This window comes from Falco peregrinus, chromosome 2, assembly GCF_023634155.1.
Source record: "Falco peregrinus isolate bFalPer1 chromosome 2, bFalPer1.pri, whole genome shotgun sequence".
In the NCBI taxonomy this organism is placed as follows: Eukaryota; Metazoa; Chordata; class Aves; order Falconiformes; family Falconidae; genus Falco; species Falco peregrinus.
The window spans coordinates 89,675,008-89,698,029 of record NC_073722.1 but is presented as its reverse complement, the minus strand read 5'-3'; the positions used below and the strand labels follow the sequence as shown (position 1 = coordinate 89,698,029).

The following is a 23,022-nucleotide window of genomic DNA, read 5'->3' as shown; positions in this document are numbered from 1 at the left end:
AGCTAGAGCCCTAACATGAACAAAAAACTTACCAAACATGTTAGGCCCTAGCACTTAAGTCTGCTAGAAAAAGGAAGTAGGGGCATTTTCCTAGATGTTTCAAAAATGCTCCCTCCTGTTACTACACACAGAAAAAGTACTGTGATTTTGGACACCCATTCAAGCACTACATCCTTGCAACAGTGATCACTCACTACTTAACCCAGTAAGAAAACATTTAACCCTTGATTATACTCCACACATTTTCCATAATTTTTTTCTAAGCTTAGATGTATATTTCTGCATATATTTCAGTGAACTGAACTCCTGCACAGGTGCTGGGGTTATCACCCTGAATTGGAAGGGGAGAAGTAGGAGCTATAAACAGTGAACCTTATTCATAGGACTGGTTAGTTTTAGAAGTTCTGGGTACACTGGAGTCTCATTCTTCACACTTGGCTGTGGCTGTACAAAAACATTTAAATGGAGCAGTTCCATTATGTCTTCAACAGGACCAGTTACCTTCAAAGCAGACTGTGCTCCCCCAGATGGACAACACTAACATCAAAACTTTCAGCAGATTCAGCTCAAACCATGGTTTGAACTCTCACACAAAAACAATGCTGAAAATTAATCAATATACTGATAGTGTAGTTTAGTTCAAGAGTAGTCGATACAGACAGCTGGTAGAATCAACTTTATTTACAGAATGTTACTGGGAAAGTGTCAAGTTAAAAAAGTATGAAAACAATCTTACAAGGACAAGCTGGTGATTGCATGTTTTACACAGATTGTTTTAGGAACCCACTAGAAGTATGGGTGACCCCCAACAGATTCCACATGGGAGATATCAGCTTGCTATTTCTGTACAACATTGTCTCTGCTGGACTGAAAAAACCCCACCACAGCATGCTGGCAATTGTTACAATACAGGCAAGAAATTTTTTTTTTCTGCTGCTGGTTTTGCATTCAGGGGGACCTAAGAACAAGTTTGTGAGAATTCTGGTTTTGCCTTCACCTTTAAAAAAAGAGCACAATGGCCTAAGCTAGATAGAAGACATGACAGCAGTACTAGACTCAACACAAGTGAAAAAAGTGAAGTGAGGAACCATGCAGTAAAAGGACGGAAGAGAACATTTAACTGTTCAGGAACGTGAGACAGGCTTAAAAAGGAACATAGTATTTTAAAACCAAATATACACAGTAAGATCACAAAACTACCCCATCCTTCTCCTTTCAAGCCACAGAACAAGACTCCAAAGTCAAGTTTCACAGTAATTGCATCAGTAGATGCACACTCGATTGAGGACAGCTCTTGGGACTCCCTTTGACAAACAGAACTGAAGGCAGTACAGAACATACCACAGCTATGACTGAGGAGTTGAAGGGTGAGGATTCAAAGGCTCCATTTTGATAACCTTTAGTAACTGGTTTGAAAAATTGAAACAAGGAAGATACTGCAGCTAAACAGGGACCAGCACCAGCCCTCTTGAAAGAGCAAGACCAGTAGGTACCTACAGTCTGTTTGCTTATGGCAGACTGAAGATCTGGCTTTGTCATTACTGTATCAGGTCCCATCCTCAAGGCTGTTTGAAGACTAAACAATTCTCTTATTTGGTGTCAAGAGTCATACAAACACTCAGACCTTTGTTACACAGACAGCAGGATGGGGGCTTCTTACTTTGAAACTTTAGCTACGCTTAGTGCACAGTACATGACCAAAGAATGTGAGAGGGAAACCTAGAGGAGATGAGCAGCAAGAAAAGGCAAAGCAACTTTATCCTGTTCACTCACACTTAGGATATGCAACTTTAATCTTAAAGAAAGTCCCACACGTACAATGGAGAAAGATCCAAACCATAGGCACAACTAAAGCTCAACTGTTAACCAGCTACTCTTTATGTACAGCTGTATAGATTCAAAAAGGCTATTCTATGTGTATATATACAAAAGATTGTTTATACACAAGTCTGTACACAAGGGTCTATACAGTTTAGTTTTCTGTGGGAGGAATCCTTAGCTGCTACCTCTACACTAGAGAATATCAGCACTTCATTCACATATCTTACAAAAAACCAAAAAAAAAATAGACACTTCCAGGATTAAACTGGCTTTGTCTTGCATCTAAATTTCTTCAGGCTTCACTACTCAAGCCATAATGGATCCTTTAGTCTTGATGCAGACATGAGACCAGGACAGGTGCCATGTGCTTTAGTCTCTCAAAAAGAAGTGTTGCACAGAGTGCTGAAAAATAAAGCCCCAAAAAACCCAAACAGAGGTGAAGTCCTGACTACGGACATTTTTATCCAGTCTAAAGAATCATAAGTGTTCCACCCAGTGGTCACCATTCACTGCCGGTATTCCAGTTCATCTACACTGATGACTTTGGATGGCATGGAAGGGAGAGGCTGCTGCAGGACATCTGAACCAAACCATTTTGCAAGGCCAATGGGGGAGCCACTTCTCTGGCTGGGGCGATGGTCAAGCTGTGTGTGCCCATGAGATAATCCAGTCCGAGGCAGCACATTTTGAGGGGTTGTTTGCACACCAGTGGGTGATCCCTGTGCTCCAGTGCCTGTGAAGTGTAAGGGGTGGAATAATACATTCACCAAACATTGATATCTGCCCTAGAACAATCACCTGAAAGCATGCAAGCTGAATGTGGCTTTTATGCTTTTCATTCTGTTAGCCCTGGCAAGTCCAGGCCCCACATGTTTATTCTCATTAGCACTCCCATAAACTGCCTCACACTGCCAGTTCTGGACATAGCATCATTCAGGTTTTAACTGGAAGGCCAGCATCAAATAGCATTTTATTTGAGATAGTGTGTGGCCTCTCACCCAGCAAGGAAAGACAGACTGCATACATACTGCAAAAGGCAGATCTCTCAATAGCAACATTATCTTTAACCCAAATGCTTGGCTTAGACTTCCTTCTGGCGTAAGAGCCTGCAGAGGCCAAAACTGCTCCGATATTCAAAATCATTGATCTTGTTAATTTAGATACCCACACAAAGTAGCTTCCTGTTAGCACAGTATACTGAAACAGCCCAACAAATATAGTACCTGGAGCAGGCCAGTCAGTGTTCTAAAACTCACTCTCCTGTTTTATGTTTTAGCCTACCTGATCGCTGTAGTTGCTGTTGCATCATCGCTAGCTGCAAAGGTGTCCCAGAGCGTGGATTTAAGATGTGATGGCTTGCTGTTGGTAGTGGATAAAAAGGTTGGCCAAGGATGGGAGCAGATATTCCTTGCAAGTGGGACAGGTCCACTCCAGGAGGAAGCATACCTGTTGGATAAGAGTGAGGAAGCTTCTTAATTGATAAGCATAAGGAACTTACAAGAAAAACAAGCATTTGTACATTTAGATGGGTTGAGTTCATTGCCTGGTTTCAAAGGTAAGTGTTAGTGTAGTAAAGTGTTACTAGTAATGAGTATCAGTTCATGCTGTTCCTAACACAAAGTCAGTCTTACAGAGAACACGCATCAACTTCAAGGGAAAAAAAAAGTATGGATTACCTGCTTGCAGCAGAGGAAGATGTTGCGGATGAACCCCCTGTGCCAGCATTCTCTGGACCAATCCTGGATGCAGTTGATGAGCAGGTCGTACAATTGGTACATGGGGAACAAGGGGTACTTGATGAACAGGACGAAGAAAAGGGCCTCCTGGTACTGGGGAGGCCATTGTAGGAGTCTTTCTACCAGCTGATTTAGGCCTGTAGTCTTGCTCTTTGGTGCAACGATTTGCTTGGGTAAGAGTTGTGGAACATGCAGAGCGTTGCAGTGCAGGTAGTTTGGTACCTAAGGTGGGCAAAGTTTCTTGATCTGCATTCTCCACAGAACTAGACAGTAGGTTATCTTTAGCTAGAATTGAATACAACTATTATAGTCCACAACTAGAGATTACCCCTCATGAACATTACAGCTAATGGCTGGATTTGATAGCTAGATTCCAGGACTTGCTGAACTTTGGTCATATATTTTTAATAGTAAGCATCTATCTTTCCTGGATGCTTTTGACCAAATTATTTCAAAACAGTAATAAGGATGTAATTTGGAGTTGTGCCAGAAGTCTAGCCTGAAGTGGGGTTTTTGTTTTCGGGGTTTTTCCCCGCCCCCCCCCCCCCCCCCCCCAGTTTAGATGTGTCTGGGGCTTACCAGCAGCCTTTATCTGACATCTGCTTAGCAAAATTTGGAACACTAAAGCACTTCAAGAAACTATTTCCACAGACCATTTAAAATCAGTTAGACAAAGCCTAAAATATCTTGGAATCATCTGCTACCAGTTGAGGTAACAGTAATAGCTGTAAGTGCTAAAAGGAAAAAAGAGAATCTACTGTATAGTACAAACTGCAAGCCACCTCTGCAATTACCCATACTGAAGTACAATGTCACCACAATTAGGCATGTTAATCTTACTGGGTCAGGCAGTTTATATTAAGCATTTCCTTTTAACAGCCACTTATACCAGTTAGGGTGACAAAATGCTTCCTTGACCTGCTACATTTAAGAGTTTAATTGGTCTCAGCTTTGATTGTTCAGTTCAGATGTCTCAAGAGGGCTATAAGTTGCTTGTATTCAGTTACTGGTGTGGAGAGGTATGGAATGTTACTGTTAATATGCTTGTTCATCAAGACCAGTTGCAAAGGAACAGTTTTAGTTCAGGCCTCTCAGTGTCACTATTGCTCACTGACAGATACGGAAAAAAGGGATTTAAACCCAACACTGCTGGAAGACTGCACTTGGAAGGGTTAAAGCTATGGAGAGGACAAGCTTCCTCTCCTTACAGGCTCATTTCTACGCCCTCCTCATCTCCACAAATTGGGAATGTCTAAAGTTAGCCTGGGTGTATTATGTGCTGGAAGCTCTCTGATTCTATTCCAAATGTCTTGTGTGTGTGTTATTTTAAAGCCATTACAATACCTTCATTTGGCCTCTGATTTTCATCTTTACCATCACTGACTTTCATTTTCCCAGAAACTGGCTCCTCTTTGCTCTTCTCCTTACTCTCATACATCTTGCGAATCACCGAGGTAGGTGTAAAAGAAGGAGACAGCTATATAGAACATAGTAAGAAGCAACACTTTACTCAGTGCTCATGATCTAGGCCACACTATCTTAGCTGTGGGTGGACACCAGTTCCAGCACATCCTTTTCATTTAAAGCTCTTCTGAATCAGCCCACTGCATGCCCATGACCTTAATTCACCTAATTCCATAGCTTTATTCTATAGTTTAAGCATTTCTCTTTAGCTTTTGCAGAAGTCCAATACCTTTATTAAAACCAGCAGATGTTCTCAAAGTTAGATGTACTTTAACAGGTTTGAAACAAAATAGATGAGCTGTATTTTAAGTTACAGCTCTTTCCTCTTTGCTATTGGTTCAGAACAACAGCTCAACAGAAGTTTGTATAGAACTGCCTTATCTGTATTAACTCAGGGCTGCTTGACCTGCAAAAGACTATTGCCTCATTTGTATTCCCACCCCCCCTCGAAGTTACATAGCATCTGTGGAAGCCACTTAACTGGTATACAAGCAAAAGTACTTGTTTGATATAGCAGCTGATGATCCACATCAGTACTTGCCTGCAGCCCAGGACTAGACTGAATTAACTGGAAAATTTAGATCAAAGCAACCTTCTACATAGAACTGAAGGCAGTGAGGCAACAGCTTGGCTTGGAGGTTTTGTTTTCAAGTGACCCTGAAGCTCCTCAGTAATATTTCAGCCTACAACCAGTCACTTCATACCAGAAAATCTGTTCTCTCAAGTGGCTAATGGCTTTCAGCACTTGTCTTCTGAAAACTTAAGTACCAAAGTATGAGGACCTGAGTTTTCATAGTTATCTTCCACTGGTTTCAGAAGACCAGATCAAGATAATATTAATGGTGCTTCTTCAGTTTTAGATAAGCTAGTGGTCAGACTTTTCCAAAGTGAAGACGTTCAGTTAAGTGTGAAGCCTAATTTGTTCTTGTATCACGTGGCCACTGATATAATGTGAACACGATCAACTCCTCTACAGCCTCCCTTTCTCCCATCAACTACAATTGCTATAATCTAGTTACAGCCCACACTTTTACAGCTTTTCCTACAATCATTACACATTAGGTACTGACCATGCTAGTAATGGATGCTATAGGGGCTGGAGAAGATGCATTCCCTCTGTGTCCTGGCACAGGTGATTTAGTCACTCGCTGCTGCCTGTTAACAGATAGGAAGTTAGTAAGAAGCAGCTCTGCTCTCAGCATAGACTGAAAGACAGGATTGCCAAGACCAATACAAGTCTGAGTGACTAGTATCTAGTGAAACAGCACATTGAAAAAGTCAGTTGACAGTGTACCCCTTCAATTTTGCAGTCAGATACTCACCTGTTTCTGTAGCCATCTCTGCTTTTGTCCATTTGTGGTTTACCAAAGCCATGCTGATAGAAGTTTGCTGCCTGTATGGCCAAGTCATGTGGTAATGCCAGTCCCTCTAGTGTAGCTTGCTGTATTTCCAAGGGACTCATCTGAAGTAAGAGTTGTATAAAAAAACCCCACACAAGTCAGAGGTTGCATTTTGGTTGTTTTGGTTTTTTTTCTTTTTTTTTTTAAAGATACTGAACATTTACTGCTATAGCTACTAATGTCTTCAAAGTAAGCTGCCCACCAACAGCTATCATTTTTACTGACAGGCAACAGAAGTCTCAAAGAGTCTTGTACTTGAGGTACTAAGATGCCTCCAACTGCAATGACATTTTGCAACTGTACTAAATTAGACTTTGCATCCTCAAACTCAGAGTAAACTTAAGCACAAACATCTGAATACAACAGCTAAGTATGTTTCCACAAGTTAGTTCTAGAGCACAGAATATAAAAAGATGAATACACATTAAGCAAAAAGTATTTAATCTAACCTGTGCAGCAACTGGACTCATGGGCTTCCTTACACCTGGAAATGGGTCACCAAGCAATTGCTGAGAACCTTGTCCAAAACCTAAAGAACATTCAACAGTTTTATTTAAAAGGACTAACAGTTTCTTTCAATATATACACACTGTACAACCCCAAGTTAAACAATTCCACATGAATTGAGGATTCTTGTGAAGACTCTCAGCTCGTCTCTAAAGTCTACACAGAGCTAGATCTCTTCCTTGACAATAGGCTGGAAAACTACCAGGAAGCTACTGGCAGTGCTTTGCAATACAAATGGCCAAGTAGTCCCTGAAAATTAGCTTACTATGCAGTAGCTGAGCACATTACTCCACACCAGAATTTACTGCAAAGTCTAGTTCATCCATCAGACATCTACATTTTTTGGAGATTAATTTAACATTACAGACTATTAAATTCAAATGCATCTTTCACTCAAGAAGCAGACGCTGACCTAGTTGCCCACCAAGTGCCAGGAAGTTTTTACTGTCCTGCAAAGCATTCTTTAAAGCAAACTCAAGTAATAAAACAGAAAAAAAACCTGTTTTGCAACCAGTCTCACCAATGGGTGAAGATATTCTGTGGCGTAGATAATCCGCAGAAGCAGCTCGAGTTGGAAACACTGGTGGAATAGGGGGAGAAGGTGCTCTCTGCGTCAGTAGAGAGGCTGCAGGTTCCAAACCACCTATCAGGCCACTTAAGACATTTGATGAAGCAGGTCTGGTAATGGGTGGACCAAGAAGTTCCTAAGAATAAGCAATGAAAGAATGTTCAGCATACAGTCTATTTATACAAACTAGCTCATTTTACTACACTATAGGCTATGCTATTTATAGCAAGTTAGAGACAAGGCAGACTTGTGCAACTAGATACTGCAATTCTGAACTGCCCTTAGAATTAGGCACTTAACCAGATTTTTCATTTTCAAGTTGTAAGCATGGGAAATAGCATGACAAGAAATTTCTAAGCAAGCTGAACTAGTTACTAGTTCTTTCTTCTCCATAGAGTTGCATCTGACTACTAATCCAATAACTGCCTTAAGTGTCTTATTTTAAGATAATTTTTGTTTTCCCACTGGGGATATGCTTTTAAGTTTTTCCTACCCCCACTAAGAAGTACCTGCAGAATATTCTTTGACAGAGGCTGGCCTGGCATCTCTGGAGGTGACATTAAGTGGCTCTCAAGGCTCTGCTAAGAAAATGAGAACACTGTAAATTAAATGTAGATACAAGCAGCATCAAACTCCTTAGAGACAATCCACATTTGTCTCAGTGACAGAAGTAATTTCACCTGTTCTGTTAGAAGCATATGTTATGCATCAGCCCAATAAAACTCCAGTAAAGTTAAGGGCTGAGCTGGCTCACCAGATCTTGAACTAACTGTATGCCAACTAGCTATGTGCCTTATTCAAGTCTGAGTAAGATACAGGAATTTACATAATTGCGTAAAACTGAGATGAAACATTGTGCCAAGCAGTCAACTCAAACTATGCACAAACTGAGAAGCGTTCATGTATTAGAGAAATTATTTAAGATATTCTTCTAGGCATCAAAATTGCCTGTCAGCGTAAAGGGAAAGATAGAAATGAAAACCTCAACTTAAGGCATGAAATCAGTCTGCAAATTTTCCACAGGGCAAATTTACATTCTTCACTATCTTTTAGTGAACTGGGATGAGGCTAGAAGTCCTTGGGCATAGTTCAGCAGGAAAAAACGGATGCTTATGGTGCCAAAAGTAGTTATTGATAGCTCCTGGGTCAAGCATGCTCTTTAGGCAGTTAGCAGCAGAATGAAATGTCACTCTAAAGCTTAGTATCATCTTCTAATATTAATCTTTCAGCTAACAAGCATCCAGTTTTATCTTGGTATAAATAATTTTTAAACCCAAGCATAAAATATTAGATTGTGCACTGACATACCCCTATTAAAACAAAAATAAGTGAAGCAAGACATCTGAGCTTCAGGTGTTAGCTGTACCTGTACTACAAGCATTTTAACAGAGCTGCCTTTTAATAGCAGCACTAAGGCAACCATTTAACTAACACTAATGAGTCTTCCACAAAGAGTAGACTAAGGCTGTCTGTTAAATGAAGTCAACTCTTAACTCTGAACTGAAAAAGCCCCATTTTTAATTACTTCAGCTATGGGAAAATGGCCAAAGCACCTCCTGTACTTAACCCTGCAGGCAACAACATTCTAAATTTAAGCCCATATTTAATATCATGCTGCTGTATCCAGTCATGGCTCACATGTTACCAGACATTTCAGTTCATAGCTCATGTCTTAGCACAGTTCAGAAAAGCTGGGTGTCTGCTACTTACATTGACTTTGGGCTGTGAAGGTAGAGTCCCACTTGCCTTCATACTGCTGACTAGTTTGTTAAATGCAGTCATATCTCCATCTTTCTTTATCTGTCTGGAGCCAGTGACATTCAATGCTTCCTCCATTTGCTCGGCCATAAATGGAGTAGCAATTTTTCCCTCCTGATCCACTTTCAGGCCTTTCAGCCCAGCTTCAACTTCCTCCACTGAAAGTACAACTCCTGAATGTGCTGAGAAATAGAGAAATACTGGTAAACCATAGCTTTCTGTTTACAATTGAGCTCAATTCTTGTGCAGGTGTCAAATACAAGTTGTTTGAGAACGAGGAACAGCCTAAAACTTGTCTTCTGATATTCATACTAGCTGTCAAACCACATCTGACCTGTGTTTAGACTGATACTCTGATATCCAAATTCAGAGTATTGCCATGCGCAACTACAGGCATGTAAGACTCCACAAGAACCTGTTCAGGTTTCAACTGAAGTTCCTACTAGCTGTCATTTATCTCACAAGACATGTTGTTAACTATATTTTACAACTTCACTTGCTTTTAATAGAGACTATTCACCTGACAACTGAGTTTGTTCTTTTTCATTTGGGAAAGTTTAATTTATCTTTTACTCCAGGAGACCAGATGGTCTTACAGCCACAGTGTAAGCAATGTCAAATTGTTTGACGCCATAATAAGTAGAGAGAATACGTACCTGGAAAATTTAGATACTTCTGAGACTCAGTTACACACTTAGCTTGGTGTGCATGAAGTTGGAAGTAGATTTTTTTTTTTTGCTCAGAAATTAAAGCCACTATAGAAAGATTTCAATGGCATAACCAGAATAAGGTACAAGTGTTATTGAGCAGTACTTTTCTCCTGCATGGGTGTACATGAATACCTACTGGTGCCTGACATCAAGGCTAAACATGCTTTATGGACCAGCTAACACATGTCACAATATGACACCTTAAGAGAAAAGGAAGAAGAGACAGGAGCATGCCATGGGTTGCTGTAACAGATGTTGGCCCAAAGAAGTAAGATTTACTGGAAATCTGGGCAAGAAGATGGAGAAAAGAAACAATGATGTAGGCATGCAGTATGGAACATGAGAAAAAAATACAACATTGGTGGAGAGGAACTGGTCTGAAAACTCCACAACACCTGAAGCATTTTACAGGAAAACAGAACCCACAGCAGGCACTTTTGAGTGAATGGAAGCTTCCCCACAATTTTTCATTCCTTCATCCTTTGTTTATGAGGATCAACATTTAAAAAGCTTTTAGTAGGAGCATCAGACTAAGCACAACACAGAAGACTTCTAGTTCTATTTAAGTCAAATTAAGCAAGTTCTTCATATGTTAGCTGACACTCCCTGCTCCCAGACTGGATGCTTAAGAATATTTGCAGTGCTTGGATGCTTTCCTTCCTAGCCATTTCACAGAAATCAGAGTAGCATTACTTTTTGTTCAGTCCAGTTTAAATGGCAATACATGCTGCTTGCCAAGGAGAAACCAATTTGGAATTAGACCTTGAGATTTCAAAGACCACATGCATTTTGTACCCTTCATGCATGCTGTGGGCCTGAACATGCAGATCCCTAACTTGGAGGTGCCCTTGAACATCAAGTTTAAAGTCAGCCCTGAACTCTTTAGAACAGCTGATGCTAGCAAAAGTGAATTCTAACAGACTAACTTCCCTGGAGTCCCACGATTCTAGCCAAGTTAGCATAGCTAAGACAAATCTGTTCCTATGTTGTAGCTTTATGTTAGTTATCTAATTAATGCGCTGAACAGCAAGCAGAGACCACTGTGCCTCAAGTGCTAGCAACAGTCTTGAGAAGTTCAAGTTTACAGTACGCACTTGAAAACAACTGACATCCTCAAGCCACTGTTCATCTTTTTAGGTACTGATACTTTATAGATCAATGTGATCCATTACAGATGCTTCAAGAATGACTTAAACTAAGTTTTTGTTAAAGCCACAGTTTAAATTCCACAGTTTCAGAGCTGACATTACCAGTCTCCAGTATGAAAAACTTATGTGAATTCCATAGACAAAGCTGAAACTCAGATCAAGACTTGCATCATCTTAACTTATGATTACTGGCCAGTAAAGCTGTCTGATAGAGTCCTGATGTCATCCTGTGATTAGGATGAAAAGAATCAGTGATGCTACTGACACAACTGAGATCTGTTTTCAGTAGTGTAAGTAAACCTACAATACTTCCTACTCCTGGACTTGGCAGTTGAAGTTTCTAGAATACCAAGCCTCTTGCCTTGAGATACTGCATCACCAGAACTTGACAATATCTGAAGAGGCACTTACTGCTCTCTCTAAGCTTTTCCTTGTTGGCTGAAAGACTTGAGAGAAGAGGTTTTAAGTCCACTTTGGCTTTCTGTAGCATTTCTAGGATGTCCACTTTGTTTTCAGAGTGGTCTTCCAATGGAATGGGAGCAAAGTAGTTTCCAGAGTTCTGGCCAGGGGAGAGAATGGCTTGCTCTAGACCTGAAACAGTAAAACCAGGAGCACTACGACATCAGTTTACCCATCCAATGTCTCAAGATGAACATACACTGGTAACCAACTTCAATATGTCACTGAAAAGTTATGCCTCACACCCCTTGCCCAAGATCAGCTGGAAAGTCATCAGAAAGCATGACAAGAACATTTACAAAACAAAAAGAACTTAGCTGCTTACTCTAAGAGCTTCCAAAAGAAATGTCAAGCGCTTAAACTGTGGGAGAATTCACTACCCTAGGATAAAGCTTTATCTGCCATGTTCTTATTGAATGAGTAGGAAGAAATATGGAAGGACACTACCTCGCCCTGCATTGTCCTATAGTCTTACCTGCTAGCCTCTCCAGCTCCTCATGTGGTGTAGATCTCAAGCTGCTTGACGGACTTCCAGAACGACTAGGATTAGAAAACCACCTGCTGAACCTGCTGGCAGAAACTGAACCTTCCCCCAGCACATCCTCTATCATCTAGGTTAGGGGAAAAAAAAAAAATAAAATAACCTTAACAGAAGCAAGATCAGCTGTACTGTTGAGAAGCTGTACTGTGCAACCAAGATTCTCCTGCTACAGACAACTAGATGCTGCTCCCGGAGTTTCAAGACTTTGAACTGCTTTTTTTTTTCCTTCCAATATGGCAGCATTTGTGGAGTCAGTTAGCATAACCCATCATACATCTTTTATACCAAATATTTGTTCAGAGTAAAACTACCTGAAACAGCATAATCAAAGCATCCAAAGACCATTAACTGCATCTTTTAAAGCAGATGTGCCAAAGATAAAAAGGCATTTTTTTCTTTTAATTTTAATGCCATTTTAATGCCACAAGAATTAAAACAAACTATAACAGCTAGTAATTCTGACAGATGGCTCAGGGCTGGTCCCTATCACTGTACAGAAGGAGTACTCTGATACACTGGATTGTCTGCAGTGGCGATTCAGTTCAGTTCCAGCACTGGCCGAAGACAGTGCAAACACTATCCCCTGACCTCCGAGCAACCCACAAGGGCTGGGGGAGAAGGCCAGCAGCTAAGGCTTCCACTTCACATGCTGAACCATCCTGGGAATAAGAGGAAGGCAGCATTCTTCAAGCCAGAGCCTGCACCATCAGCAAAGCACTGGCAGCTAGTGCCTCCTGCCTCCAGGCAGAACAGAGTTCACTGAGCAGTACTTCATAGCATTAGTCTGTCAGAAGTCACTACAGTTTACAGCAACTGTTTAAGGCTTTTTAAGAATATTTGTAATGATTAGCAAACAGCCCATTATAAAATTTAAGCCAAACTAAATCTTTTCCCATCTTGCAAGATAGCATCCAATTAAAAGCCCACTCAATAGGCACAGATGCAGTTTCACCATGCAGCACATTTACTTTTAGACAAAAGTAAGAACAGCTTCTTTATGCCAGAGAAGCTGTTTTCTATGAAACAAGGGGCACTCAATACTATTTACAATAGCAAAAAACCCCCATAGTGTTGATCTATTTGGCTTTGATTTTTAAATCTAACATGTTAGAACAATTAAGACTGCTATGTCAGGAAATGTACAGATCTACTATGAACACTTGTCACAGACACGTCACCAATAAAAAGAATTAATATAATACATTTGACTAGTCCAAAACTCATTTTTGACAAGTTACAACATTTGCCCACTAAAGTTTCATCAGCAGATATTTTGTGACTTGAGAATTCCCTGCTTCTGAAAGGAGTCACCATTTTGCAGAAATGCTGAAAATCAGATTGTCAAGTCAAGACTTGATCATTTATATCTTCTACAGGGAAAACAAACTCTCCACTACGTACTTGTCAAATTACTGCCACTGTATGATAAGCCTTTTTTAACACGAGCAGCTTTTCCACATTAAAGACTAGGTCAGGATTTATTTTTTGTAAACCTTAATATTTCTAAACCATATCAGGTCTGTTTCTTTGCTGTCAGAATAAAAATTTTTTTAAACACATTTATGTCTTGACAACACTAAGCCCTTTTACTCAAATTCCATCTACTCAGTTATACCATATAGAATAGGAAGAAAAGCTACTAGCTACTCCTGACTAGTGTAGGAGAGGTCAGAATAGAAACATCATCAGTTTATGAGTTAGGCCCATACTTAGTCAGTACTTGCTGGACCACCTTACCCCTTCCTGTGGTGAAAGAGCACGCTAAGGTGCAGTTACAGCTTTCAGACTGAAAAATCAGGGAGTGCCAGCCATTCCCTATACCTCTAGAGACCAGAGGTTCAAGAACTACATGGTACCAACCAAAGTACCAGAATCCCCATCAAATCATGGCTGGAGGTAAAAATCCACTATTGGAAGAGACTTGCGGTATAAGCGTCAGTCTTTCTTCATAGTCATGTTACTAGCTCCTAGGTATCCGCAGCATCCCACATCTGACTTGGGTTACACAGAGTATCTACTAGTCACATCAACACTGTTCAAACATGCTTTTGACTACATTAGTAGTCTATGTTTGTTCTTCCAACTCAGCAGCAGTAGCCCTAAACAACAAAATTAACCACTACACAGAGGTTTAACTATTAAAGATTCAAACCTTCTCGGACATAGAACCTTTCAACCACATTACTGGTATTGATAATGATGCAACTATCTCTCAGAGCCAGTATTCATCAGGCATCTGTCTCCAGGCTTACTGCCTTCCAGGAAGTTTGCACAAAACATCTATTTGCTGTGATTCCCAAACTTAGATACAAAAGGTTGTTTCCAGCTATACTAAATTTGTACAGTTAATATTCTCTGATCTTATCTGTAATACTTCCAAAGAAGATCTATCCAGGATGCTGGTTTTTAAGCCTTCAAGTAACGATCAAAAGAAAGCAAGAATCATCAGCTGACTTGCCTCATACACTTTCTTTGGGCATAGAGCCAGTCCCAGGTATATAGCACTTTAGAAGTAACACCCTAATACTCCAAAGCTAAATCTCTGCAAATTCATCAGACTGACACACAGCATAAAGCTACTTTCACAAAGCAAGAAGCTTTAGTTTTCACTCAACACAGCAGCAACCAAATGCTTCTCATGAAAACAGCCAGTCTTTAAAGAGACAAACAAAAAAAAATACCAAAAACCTCACCGAAGCCAGGCCTGGAACACTTTTATCCAAGTTAAAGAACTCATTGAAGTCAAACTCTCCTGGAGCTGGTTCTTGTAAAACTGCTTCCCTAGGAACTTCTTGATCTGTTGGAGTTTCACTGGCAAGGACAGTTTGCACTTCATCCTCTTCTGCCACTCCACCATTGCATTCTACCCCTTAAAAAGAAGGCCAAGTTATTGCCAAATCGCTGAACTTGACTATTTCCTGTGGGAACAGTGCCTAAATGTCAATGCATTTGCCTAGGAATTGGAAGCACAGGACCAGTTACCTAGCCACCTACGTGGTATTTCTTCAATTATCTTGTGCTGGCTGCAGTCTACTACAGGAGAAATTAGCACCCACTGTAACTCCTGGCACAGAGCTTCTAGTTGTAATTAAGACTGCCTGCTTCAAGAAAGTAAGAATTGCCATTTGAATCCTGCATAAAAAACCGCATCTTGATCAACCCAGAAAGCACACAGAACATATCAGATGTTACGTCACACCAAGCAGATACAGATGTTCAGTTAACAGCTGCTGCTGTTTTTCCATTAAGAATCCTTTGGCAGCTCCTGCTTTCTTCCTAGGTGCCCCAGAGAGCAGACTCTTTGGAAGCTGGTACTTTACATGAGTTCTTTATATTGTCAACATATGACAAAAACCACTCCTACTCCCACAACAGGAGCAAAGCACGTATCATTTTGAAGACTCTTCAAGCTTGCATGAGTGCTGCAAAAAAAACCACCCTGTGACGTGACTACAAACTTAGTATGCTTGAATTTTTACTACATTTTACTTCGGTGAGTACACAATTAAACCTGAATTCTTCAGGTTTACATTGTCCACCTGCAGAATTTCTAGCATTTAGAAGTCATCTCTACTGCCTCAGAGAAGTTTATACCGCAGCTTTTGCGGTGGTAATAATTGTAAACTTGAAGTCCAATGACTGCAGACAAATTTAGACAGTCTCCAAACTCAGCTTAAAGCTGTATTACTGGCAGCTGAATGTCTAACTCTGTGTTCCTAATGTTGGTATTATTACAAAAAATTATTTCAAGTACCTCAGAGCATCAGCTTAGTTTAAACAAGCCTTTAGCACCCAGCAGGATGCAGAAATGGACAAGACCCTTTTAATGGCCTACAAACTCCTGAGATGAGTCAATATCCATACAAGGTTTTTTCCCCCCCGCAGCCTCTCAGCCCTGCCTTCCTTTTGGAAAAAAGGTAGTATTTTATTAAAGGTATATGCAGTCTGAAAAATCAGTTACAGGCCTTATATCTTGTGCTTCAGGATGACCAAAAGCTATGCAAGTTTAAAATAAAGGCTAGTAAACTGCATTATTCTTTACACTTGCCTAGATCTATAACAGTCACCCCTCTATCCAGCAACACACCATCATAGCAGACAAGCAAAGCTTTTCTCAGATGTGCCATTACCTTCTTTTAGTGAGGCTGTGCGTCGTCTTGTACGTTTTCTCCCTTTGTGATCCTCCTCCAAAATTTTATCATCAAAACCTGTGAGCTCAATGGTTTCAGACTGACTTGTAGGACCAGCAGAGAACCACTCAGGTTCCTCTTCAGTGTAAGAGTCATTCCTCCTTCGCTCCCCAAAGACACGTTTGCTGTCACCAAATTCTCTCTGGAGTGGGATATTAAAAGCATTAACTGTAAACTGCTCTTTCTTAAGATACCTCCCTGACCACCAAAGCAAATGACCACCTCTTCACATTTTTTCTTTTTTTTTTTCTTTTTTTTTTTTTAAGGTTTACATACACACTCTGCATGCTCAGCAAGCCTTTAAATTTTAGGCTTCACAGTTAAATTTCTGCTTCATTACACTGAAGGCTATTGGTCTGCAAGAGCCTGTATAAAATCAGTGTTGTATCCCAAGTGGCAGGCTAGTGGCTCCTCTTTTTTTAAAAAAACCCAAAAATTAAAAAAAAAAGCCTGAAAATGGAAAACTTCCATCGGCTGAGGTTAAAGACAATGCTTGCTGACAACTGCTTGGTCAAGAACTAAAAATTATCTATAACACTTTTGAGTATCTTGCTATTAAGCCTACCACAGGTAAGGTTTGAGAGATGCACAGTATTAGATGCATGCCATTTGAGCTGTCCAAAGGATTGAAAACTAAGTTTTTGAAGCACCAAGTGCTCACCCTTTACACCATAAAGGTGCTTTTAAGAAGCAATTGCCCACTTGCATGGAACACTTAACTACTGTATGCAGTGAACTTGCCCCCGTTGCTTTTAGTGCAGCATCCCAAACTTCCAATTTAATATTCAATCAAGAAAAGAAAGAACAAACCCTGAAGCGTTTATCTTTGTAGTCCCTCTCACGATCTCGGTCTCTTGCATCTCTAGAATCACGTAATTCTTTTTCACCACCTCGGTGGTCTTTATCAAAGTTACGAGAAGAGATAATTCTTCCACTGCCAATCCTACGGCCACCAATAACACGGACACCATCATTCTCCTTTTCTAAGGGGCTCCCTGCTTGACGTGAGCTAATCGCTGCAGTTACATGACAGCCACCTCCAAAGCTTCGCCTTTGTGGACTTAAGATTACATCCAAGTCATCTTCTTTTACTCGCTCTCTTGGATCTACAAGTCAAAGACCACATGAAAAGCACTGAATTTAATGTCTTAATAAATGAGAGTTAACTGTATAATAGCCTTCTGTTCCATAGCCTTGCTGCTATCCCACAGCTTTTTGAAGGAAAAGACTCAATTTATTTTGGCAAAAACTTATCTGAGACCATAGGAAGTACAGAGGGAAAAAAAAATTTACAGCTGGATATTGAGAAATCATTGTGGTCTCCCATGCAGGAAGTACCTGCTTTCCCACTATAGACCTTCTAAGTAACTCAGTCTTTAATTGTAGTGAAATTGTCTCCTGCACTTGCATTATTACATATGTATTCACTATCAAATGGCAAGAATAGTGGGATATAACAACTGACTGCTAGCTATGTTTGTTCTTAGATAACCCAGAATACCATAAACTATAGTTGGAGCAGCCAAGACTTCCTTGACATTTAATTCTATGCAGTCAAACAATTTTCAAAAAGACTTTGTTTAGTCTCATTTGTGTCATCTCCAAGTGAAGGTTTTGCCAACAGCCTAGGCTCAGTTTTGAGTCTTGTGCTACAAAAACACACTTACCTACTATCCTACGCATAAGGGAAGTCCGATCCAAATCCAAATCTTTTTTAAAGCTTTCCACTGGTGAAGTTCTTCCTGAAGTCGGATATAAAGATGCATGCCACTTCTCTGGATCCCAGACACCATCACTACAAAAAAATTTGCAGAATTGTTTGCTACTTGTACAGGTTGCTAGTCAGTAAGTTCTAGGTTTTCAGTAGCAGTACTATGAATTATTTATTGAACTACAAGCAAAACACCTTCCATACCCAACTTCTAAATCTTTGCCTTTATCATCTCATACATGGCATTCTGGATCCCTTTGGCAATACTAAGGAAGTACAATACCCAGGCATCCAGATTACAAAAGGGACAACATATGGACATGTTGTCCCACTAGTTACTGGAAGTTTGCCTGGTACACTGAAAAATAAGAGCACATGCTGCTGTTCCAAAGCATTCCAAAAATTTTACCACTTTACTATTCAGATTAATTTACTGTACAAGTAAGATACTGCTGTTCAGCAAACTTCAAAACAAGCCAAGAACACTCTCCCCTTCATTTTTAAATGCAGTACACTGTCAACACGGGAGAGTAATCCATCAGGCGAGTCAGCTTGTTGCAACATGACCTAGTCAGTCTGTGCTACACAGCCATCTATATTCTTTGTAGTTTTTCCTGCAAGTCTGTAAGATTTTCTTGTGTGAAGTCATCTTTCTGCTGGATCTCACATTATAATCTTTGGTCAGAGCACAACATTCTTAGCTAGAGCGTTAAGCCTCTCCTAGTAGATTACTACTTCCGAAAACACTGTCATACACTAAACTCTGGAGCACATATGTCCTTCATCAAAACAAGTCACTTCGCTACAGATTTTTTTTAAATTTTAACTTATATTTTGAAACAATGTATATAGTTTTTTAATAATACAGAAAATACCTGTCATATTTTTCAGAAAGACAAGAAGGTCTTCGCTTAGAGTAGGGACGCTCTTTAATATCCAGCAGTTCCTCCTAGAAAAAGCAAGAAGTTAGTTCCAGCTCTTATCCAGACAAGATTCAAGTGACTATCTATTCCAGACTGCCTGTTCAACTCTGTTTTAATTTGACAACTGAAGTTTACCAATATGTTGTTTCATTTCCTGTGAAATACTGTAGTGAAGACTTGCCATTAGACAGCAAGTTTATTTTTCAGTTCTTCTACCAGTGGCCACTAAGCAAACACTTCTTTGCAGCACTAAGCCTTACTAAGTCAGGTTCAGTCCTCATTAACACTTCAAAAGCTGTTCACATCATACATGTTTACCTATTCACTTCCCTGGACAGTTCAGCTTATAAGCAAGATAGGCATCATTGATAGTGGAGCTAGCAAGTTCTCGGGATGCAATCAAAATCGGTATGTTTAATGCTGTATAAGATTCAGTAGGTTAAAAAAACCAATACCACAATACCAGTTACTAATGTAGACCTGGAAACCCCAAACAAGCTTGCTATTTCTGACCACCACCCAAGATATCTCAATGTACATTATCCAATTATCTACTCTACCCAACACCAAATTAATGCTGAGTGATTACTTCAGTCTTCCCACTTTCTATTAGCTTTCAAATACAGTCCTTAGTTTACTATTGCATTGCACAGCCCTGAGCAGTTAGTCATTTGATGCAGACTAATAATCAATCTAGGCACACTGCCGTTTGCTACATCTAAAAACCATTATCAATGGTGTGATCATCACTGTGTTGAATCATCATTAACTTGGCTGCAGCCACGATGCACATTTCTAATAAGGCTTACTCTAGACTTCTCCCTGGACTACCTTTCTTCCATCCGCCTCACTCCCAACTGTACTGAATTCACTCAGAGCTGTGCAGGAATCAGTGGCAGCTGGAAGGATAAAGAAATCCCGACAGCAGATGCCATACATCGGCCAAAATGAAGAAGGAAGTCTCTTTACCTTTTTCACAAGAATACAATATCCTCTAGAGCTTTCACATCATTATCCCCATGTGAATAAAATAGTTTAATTAGCCACACAAGCTTGATACTTGGAAGTTTCCAGATGGCAGCTTGGTAGCTGGACAAAACCTTAACATGTACAAACACACACACGTGTTTGCAAACATCACCCTGTACTAGCCTTCAGCAAAAAGAGTTCCGTTAAAGGGAGGAAGCCTGGCCTCTCTGCCCACAGCTTCCCAAAATAAACTTTGATCTATGAGCAACATTAGCGCTGTAATACTATCATAGCCTGATGCAGATATTACAAGTATTAACAGCACTGTCCATCACCAGACTTGAAATGGACTGTTTTGCTGGCCACGAGAGGGAGTCCACAGACCCTCAGTCAGATCCTATTGCAATTTTGCCATTGAAGTGAGGAAAATTCGAATTGTTTCTTGGCTTTTGCTCAGTAGCTGTGCACCCCTGGAGCAACAGCTTCTACACAACTAGAAAAGACACAGCTTGGGACTATATAACACTCTCATAATAGAGAAGATTAACACTGACACTTCCAGAGCATGGTTTTGATTGTTTTTTGTTTTAATTCACACACTCGTACTTTAAGTGTGTGGGGGACAAGTGTGTTCAGCTGTTATTAAACAGTTTTACTCAAACAGTTTGTAAGGACTCATAGTATGAGAACTGCTTTCCTACTGGTAGTAAATGAATAGAAACTGTTAAAGGAAATCAGTCCCCTTTCCAAATCAGCAGCACATGTCCTGAAACAGCATTCCTCCCATCCCTAATTAATAGGAAACTGGATCATGAGAAAATTCCTTACAACACTGATTATACAAGCACCTTAAACCAGCTGTATTTCAGATGCTACTTGTAAAAAAACCACAACATATGATGCAAGATATTTTAACACAGATTAATTTCTGATGTTTCTTGACTTTAGACTCCTTCGAAACCAACAAGGAGACAAGACTAGGTGCCTTCTAGCATTAGTTCTGCAACTTCATCCTGATCAGAAGCTATAGGTACTGAATTCACAACACTGAAGCTACAAATGCATCAGTTCCAGCGTATGGCTACCGCCAGCACAACCTGAATACTGCCCCAAAAAGTAGGCAGAATTCAAAGCTACATTCAGTTATTACTCTTGAGAGGAGTCAGGCAAGACCAAACAAGTATAAATGCTGCTTTTCCAGCAGAAGTTTAAAAAGACAGCTCCTCTCCTTCGCTTTGTAGTTAACTGAATAACAAGGTCTGAACAATATCACACTTTGCCTTTTAGAAGATTAAGTGTAGGTATTTTCCAAGGACTTAGAGCATTATAAAGCCAAAATACTCCCATGCAAGTTTTGCCAATTCTGAAAGTACTTGGTTTATTGTTGATGTCTAGCCCTATCTCAACAGAACAGAGCCACAAAAATATTTTTTTTCTTTAAAAAAAAAGTCTACTAGGAAGCTAACAGTTCAGAAATTCCTCAAGTAAGATAACATAGCCAGCAACAGTACACTGTCTCACCCTGTTCCGTACTTCAGGCCATTTGTTGCAAAGTATCTTAATAGATTTTCACAAAACAATGACCACCTGCTCCCACAGCTTCCAGTGATGGGACAATCAGCCACCATTAACGGCTCTCTAAAAGCACATTTCAGCAGCTCTACCAAAACCCCAAACAAAATTTGAACCTTAAACCCCACAGTGTTATCAAACTCACTTAGCACCGAAAGAATCTTGATTTGCAAGTTATTTAGTTGGTGTTCTTCCACTCATGCACATATTTAGGTATCACAGCTAAACAAAAGCATCTGCGTTAAAAGTTTTAACACTAAGCATCGGATGGAGCAGTAAGTGCTTAGGCTTCCGGCAGCCACATACAAGCACTTTTAAGATGCCAAAAAGCTTTTCTGTAAACACCTCAAAGACCTGGTGTGCTTTACGTTCCAAGGAATTGGCATCTACTGTAAGGCAATGTTTTGGTCAACTTAAAGGAACACTGCTAGAAACAGAACTAAAACTCTGAAGCGCAAGTACTTGATAAAGCTGGTAGAACAGCATACTTCAGCACCTACCATAACCTCTCCGACGCATGCTGTGAGGTGCTCCCGTGTTAAAGTAAGATGGTGGGAATCAAAAGTATATCAAGGATGGGACTGCAGAACCGCATGGTGTTGAACAAGCTGCTGGTTTTATCCCACTGTGCAAATCCTAATCCAGGCAAAGCCTTCCCAGCTCTGCCTCACGGCTTCTCTCCCGCGGGAGCCCCCACCTCCGCCTGGCCTCCGGGACCCCCAACTCCGCGAATACTTTGTGGGAAAGAGGAAAAGGGGAGCAGGCCAACCTTTGTGTAGCGGTGCGGGTACTTCGTGGCAATTCTGTTCAGCTCCAGGAAAGCATCACCGTTCTCCGCCTCTGTCACAGCTCCTCTTTTATCCATGGCTCCTTCCAAGCCCCTGACCACGCACCTAGTTCAAGCAAACCCAAGCCGTCAGATCCCGGGACGCCCCCTCCCGCGGGTGCGCGCTTCCCCCCGCCGTGGCGGCCCGGCCCCGGCAGCACAGCCCCCCGCCGCAGGTACCCCAGCCGCAGCCCCCGGAGCCCGGCCCCGCTCCCCTGAAACGGCTCCAACCCCACGAAGGTCCTTCGGCAGCCGCGGCCGGGAGAGGGACCGAGAGGCGCCGGGACCCCCAGCGGCCCCGGACTGCCCTCGCGTGGCGGCGGCGCGGCCCGGCCGAGGCCTCACTCCCGGCGCGCCGGGGCCGCGGGGCAGGGGGGCGGCGGGGCAGGTGACTCAGCGGATCCTCACCTGCCCCGGCGGCCCCGCCGTTCGTACTCACCGCGCCGGCGGCGGGTCTCCCCGCGGCGTTCCGCTGAAGGCCTCACCGCCGCCCGCGGCGTTTCCTGCTGTCGGCCACCGGCTCTGCTTCGCTCCTGCTCGCTCGCTTCACCGGCGGCACCCGGCGCCGCGCTCGCCGCCTCCGCGCCACACGCGCCCCGGGCCGGGCCGTCCCCCGCCCGCCTGGCTCCGGCCCCCTCCGCGCTGGCTCGCGCGCCCGCTCCCTATTCGCCCGACTCTGTCTCTCCTCAGCCGCCGTAACCGGGGCCTTCCGCTGCCCA

General features: G+C 41.5%; 1 protein-coding gene across 5 annotated transcripts; it reads right to left on the bottom strand.

Moving 5' to 3' along the window:
- Nucleotides 1–663: 663 nt before the first annotated feature.
- EIF4ENIF1 (eukaryotic translation initiation factor 4E nuclear import factor 1) lies at nucleotides 664–22,985 on the bottom strand. Of its 5 annotated transcripts, none has more exons than XM_055797639.1 (19): nucleotides 22,743–22,984; nucleotides 22,247–22,370; nucleotides 18,889–18,962; nucleotides 17,970–18,097; nucleotides 17,113–17,408; nucleotides 16,243–16,444; nucleotides 14,806–14,981; nucleotides 12,047–12,182; nucleotides 11,524–11,703; nucleotides 9,207–9,436; nucleotides 8,006–8,077; nucleotides 7,449–7,632; nucleotides 6,871–6,950; nucleotides 6,344–6,483; nucleotides 6,092–6,176; nucleotides 4,902–5,034; nucleotides 3,498–3,842; nucleotides 3,103–3,267; nucleotides 664–2,554 (listed from the first exon to the last, which is right to left on the bottom strand). In XM_055797639.1, exons 2-19 carry the CDS (start codon nucleotides 22,340–22,342, stop codon nucleotides 2,328–2,330), a joined length of 2,949 nt encoding a protein of 982 aa, XP_055653614.1. In that variant the 5' UTR covers nucleotides 22,343–22,370; nucleotides 22,743–22,984; the 3' UTR covers nucleotides 664–2,327. The 5 variants fall into 5 exon arrangements, with proteins under 5 accessions (XP_055653614.1, XP_055653619.1, XP_055653616.1 ...); XM_055797644.1 differs by having other exon boundaries at nucleotides 3,498–3,560; XM_055797641.1 differs by having other exon boundaries at nucleotides 8,006–8,074.
- Nucleotides 22,986–23,022: the final 37 nt, after the last annotated feature.

What these genes read in the sequence shown, in the direction of transcription:
- EIF4ENIF1 (XM_055797639.1), bottom strand. Translation starts at nt 22,342, where the DNA reads ATGGATAAAAGAGGAGCTGTGACAGAGGCGGAGAACGGTGATGCTTTC. An exon ending in CACAGCCTCACTAAAAGAAG is followed by an intron (nt 14,982 to 16,242) that starts GTAATGGCACAT and finishes CTTCTTTTTAAG; the next exon opens with GGGTAGAATGCAATGGTGGA. An exon ending in TCTTCCTCTGCTGCAAGCAG is followed by an intron (nt 3,268 to 3,497) that starts GTAATCCATACT and finishes CTTATCCAACAG; the next exon opens with GTATGCTTCCTCCTGGAGTG.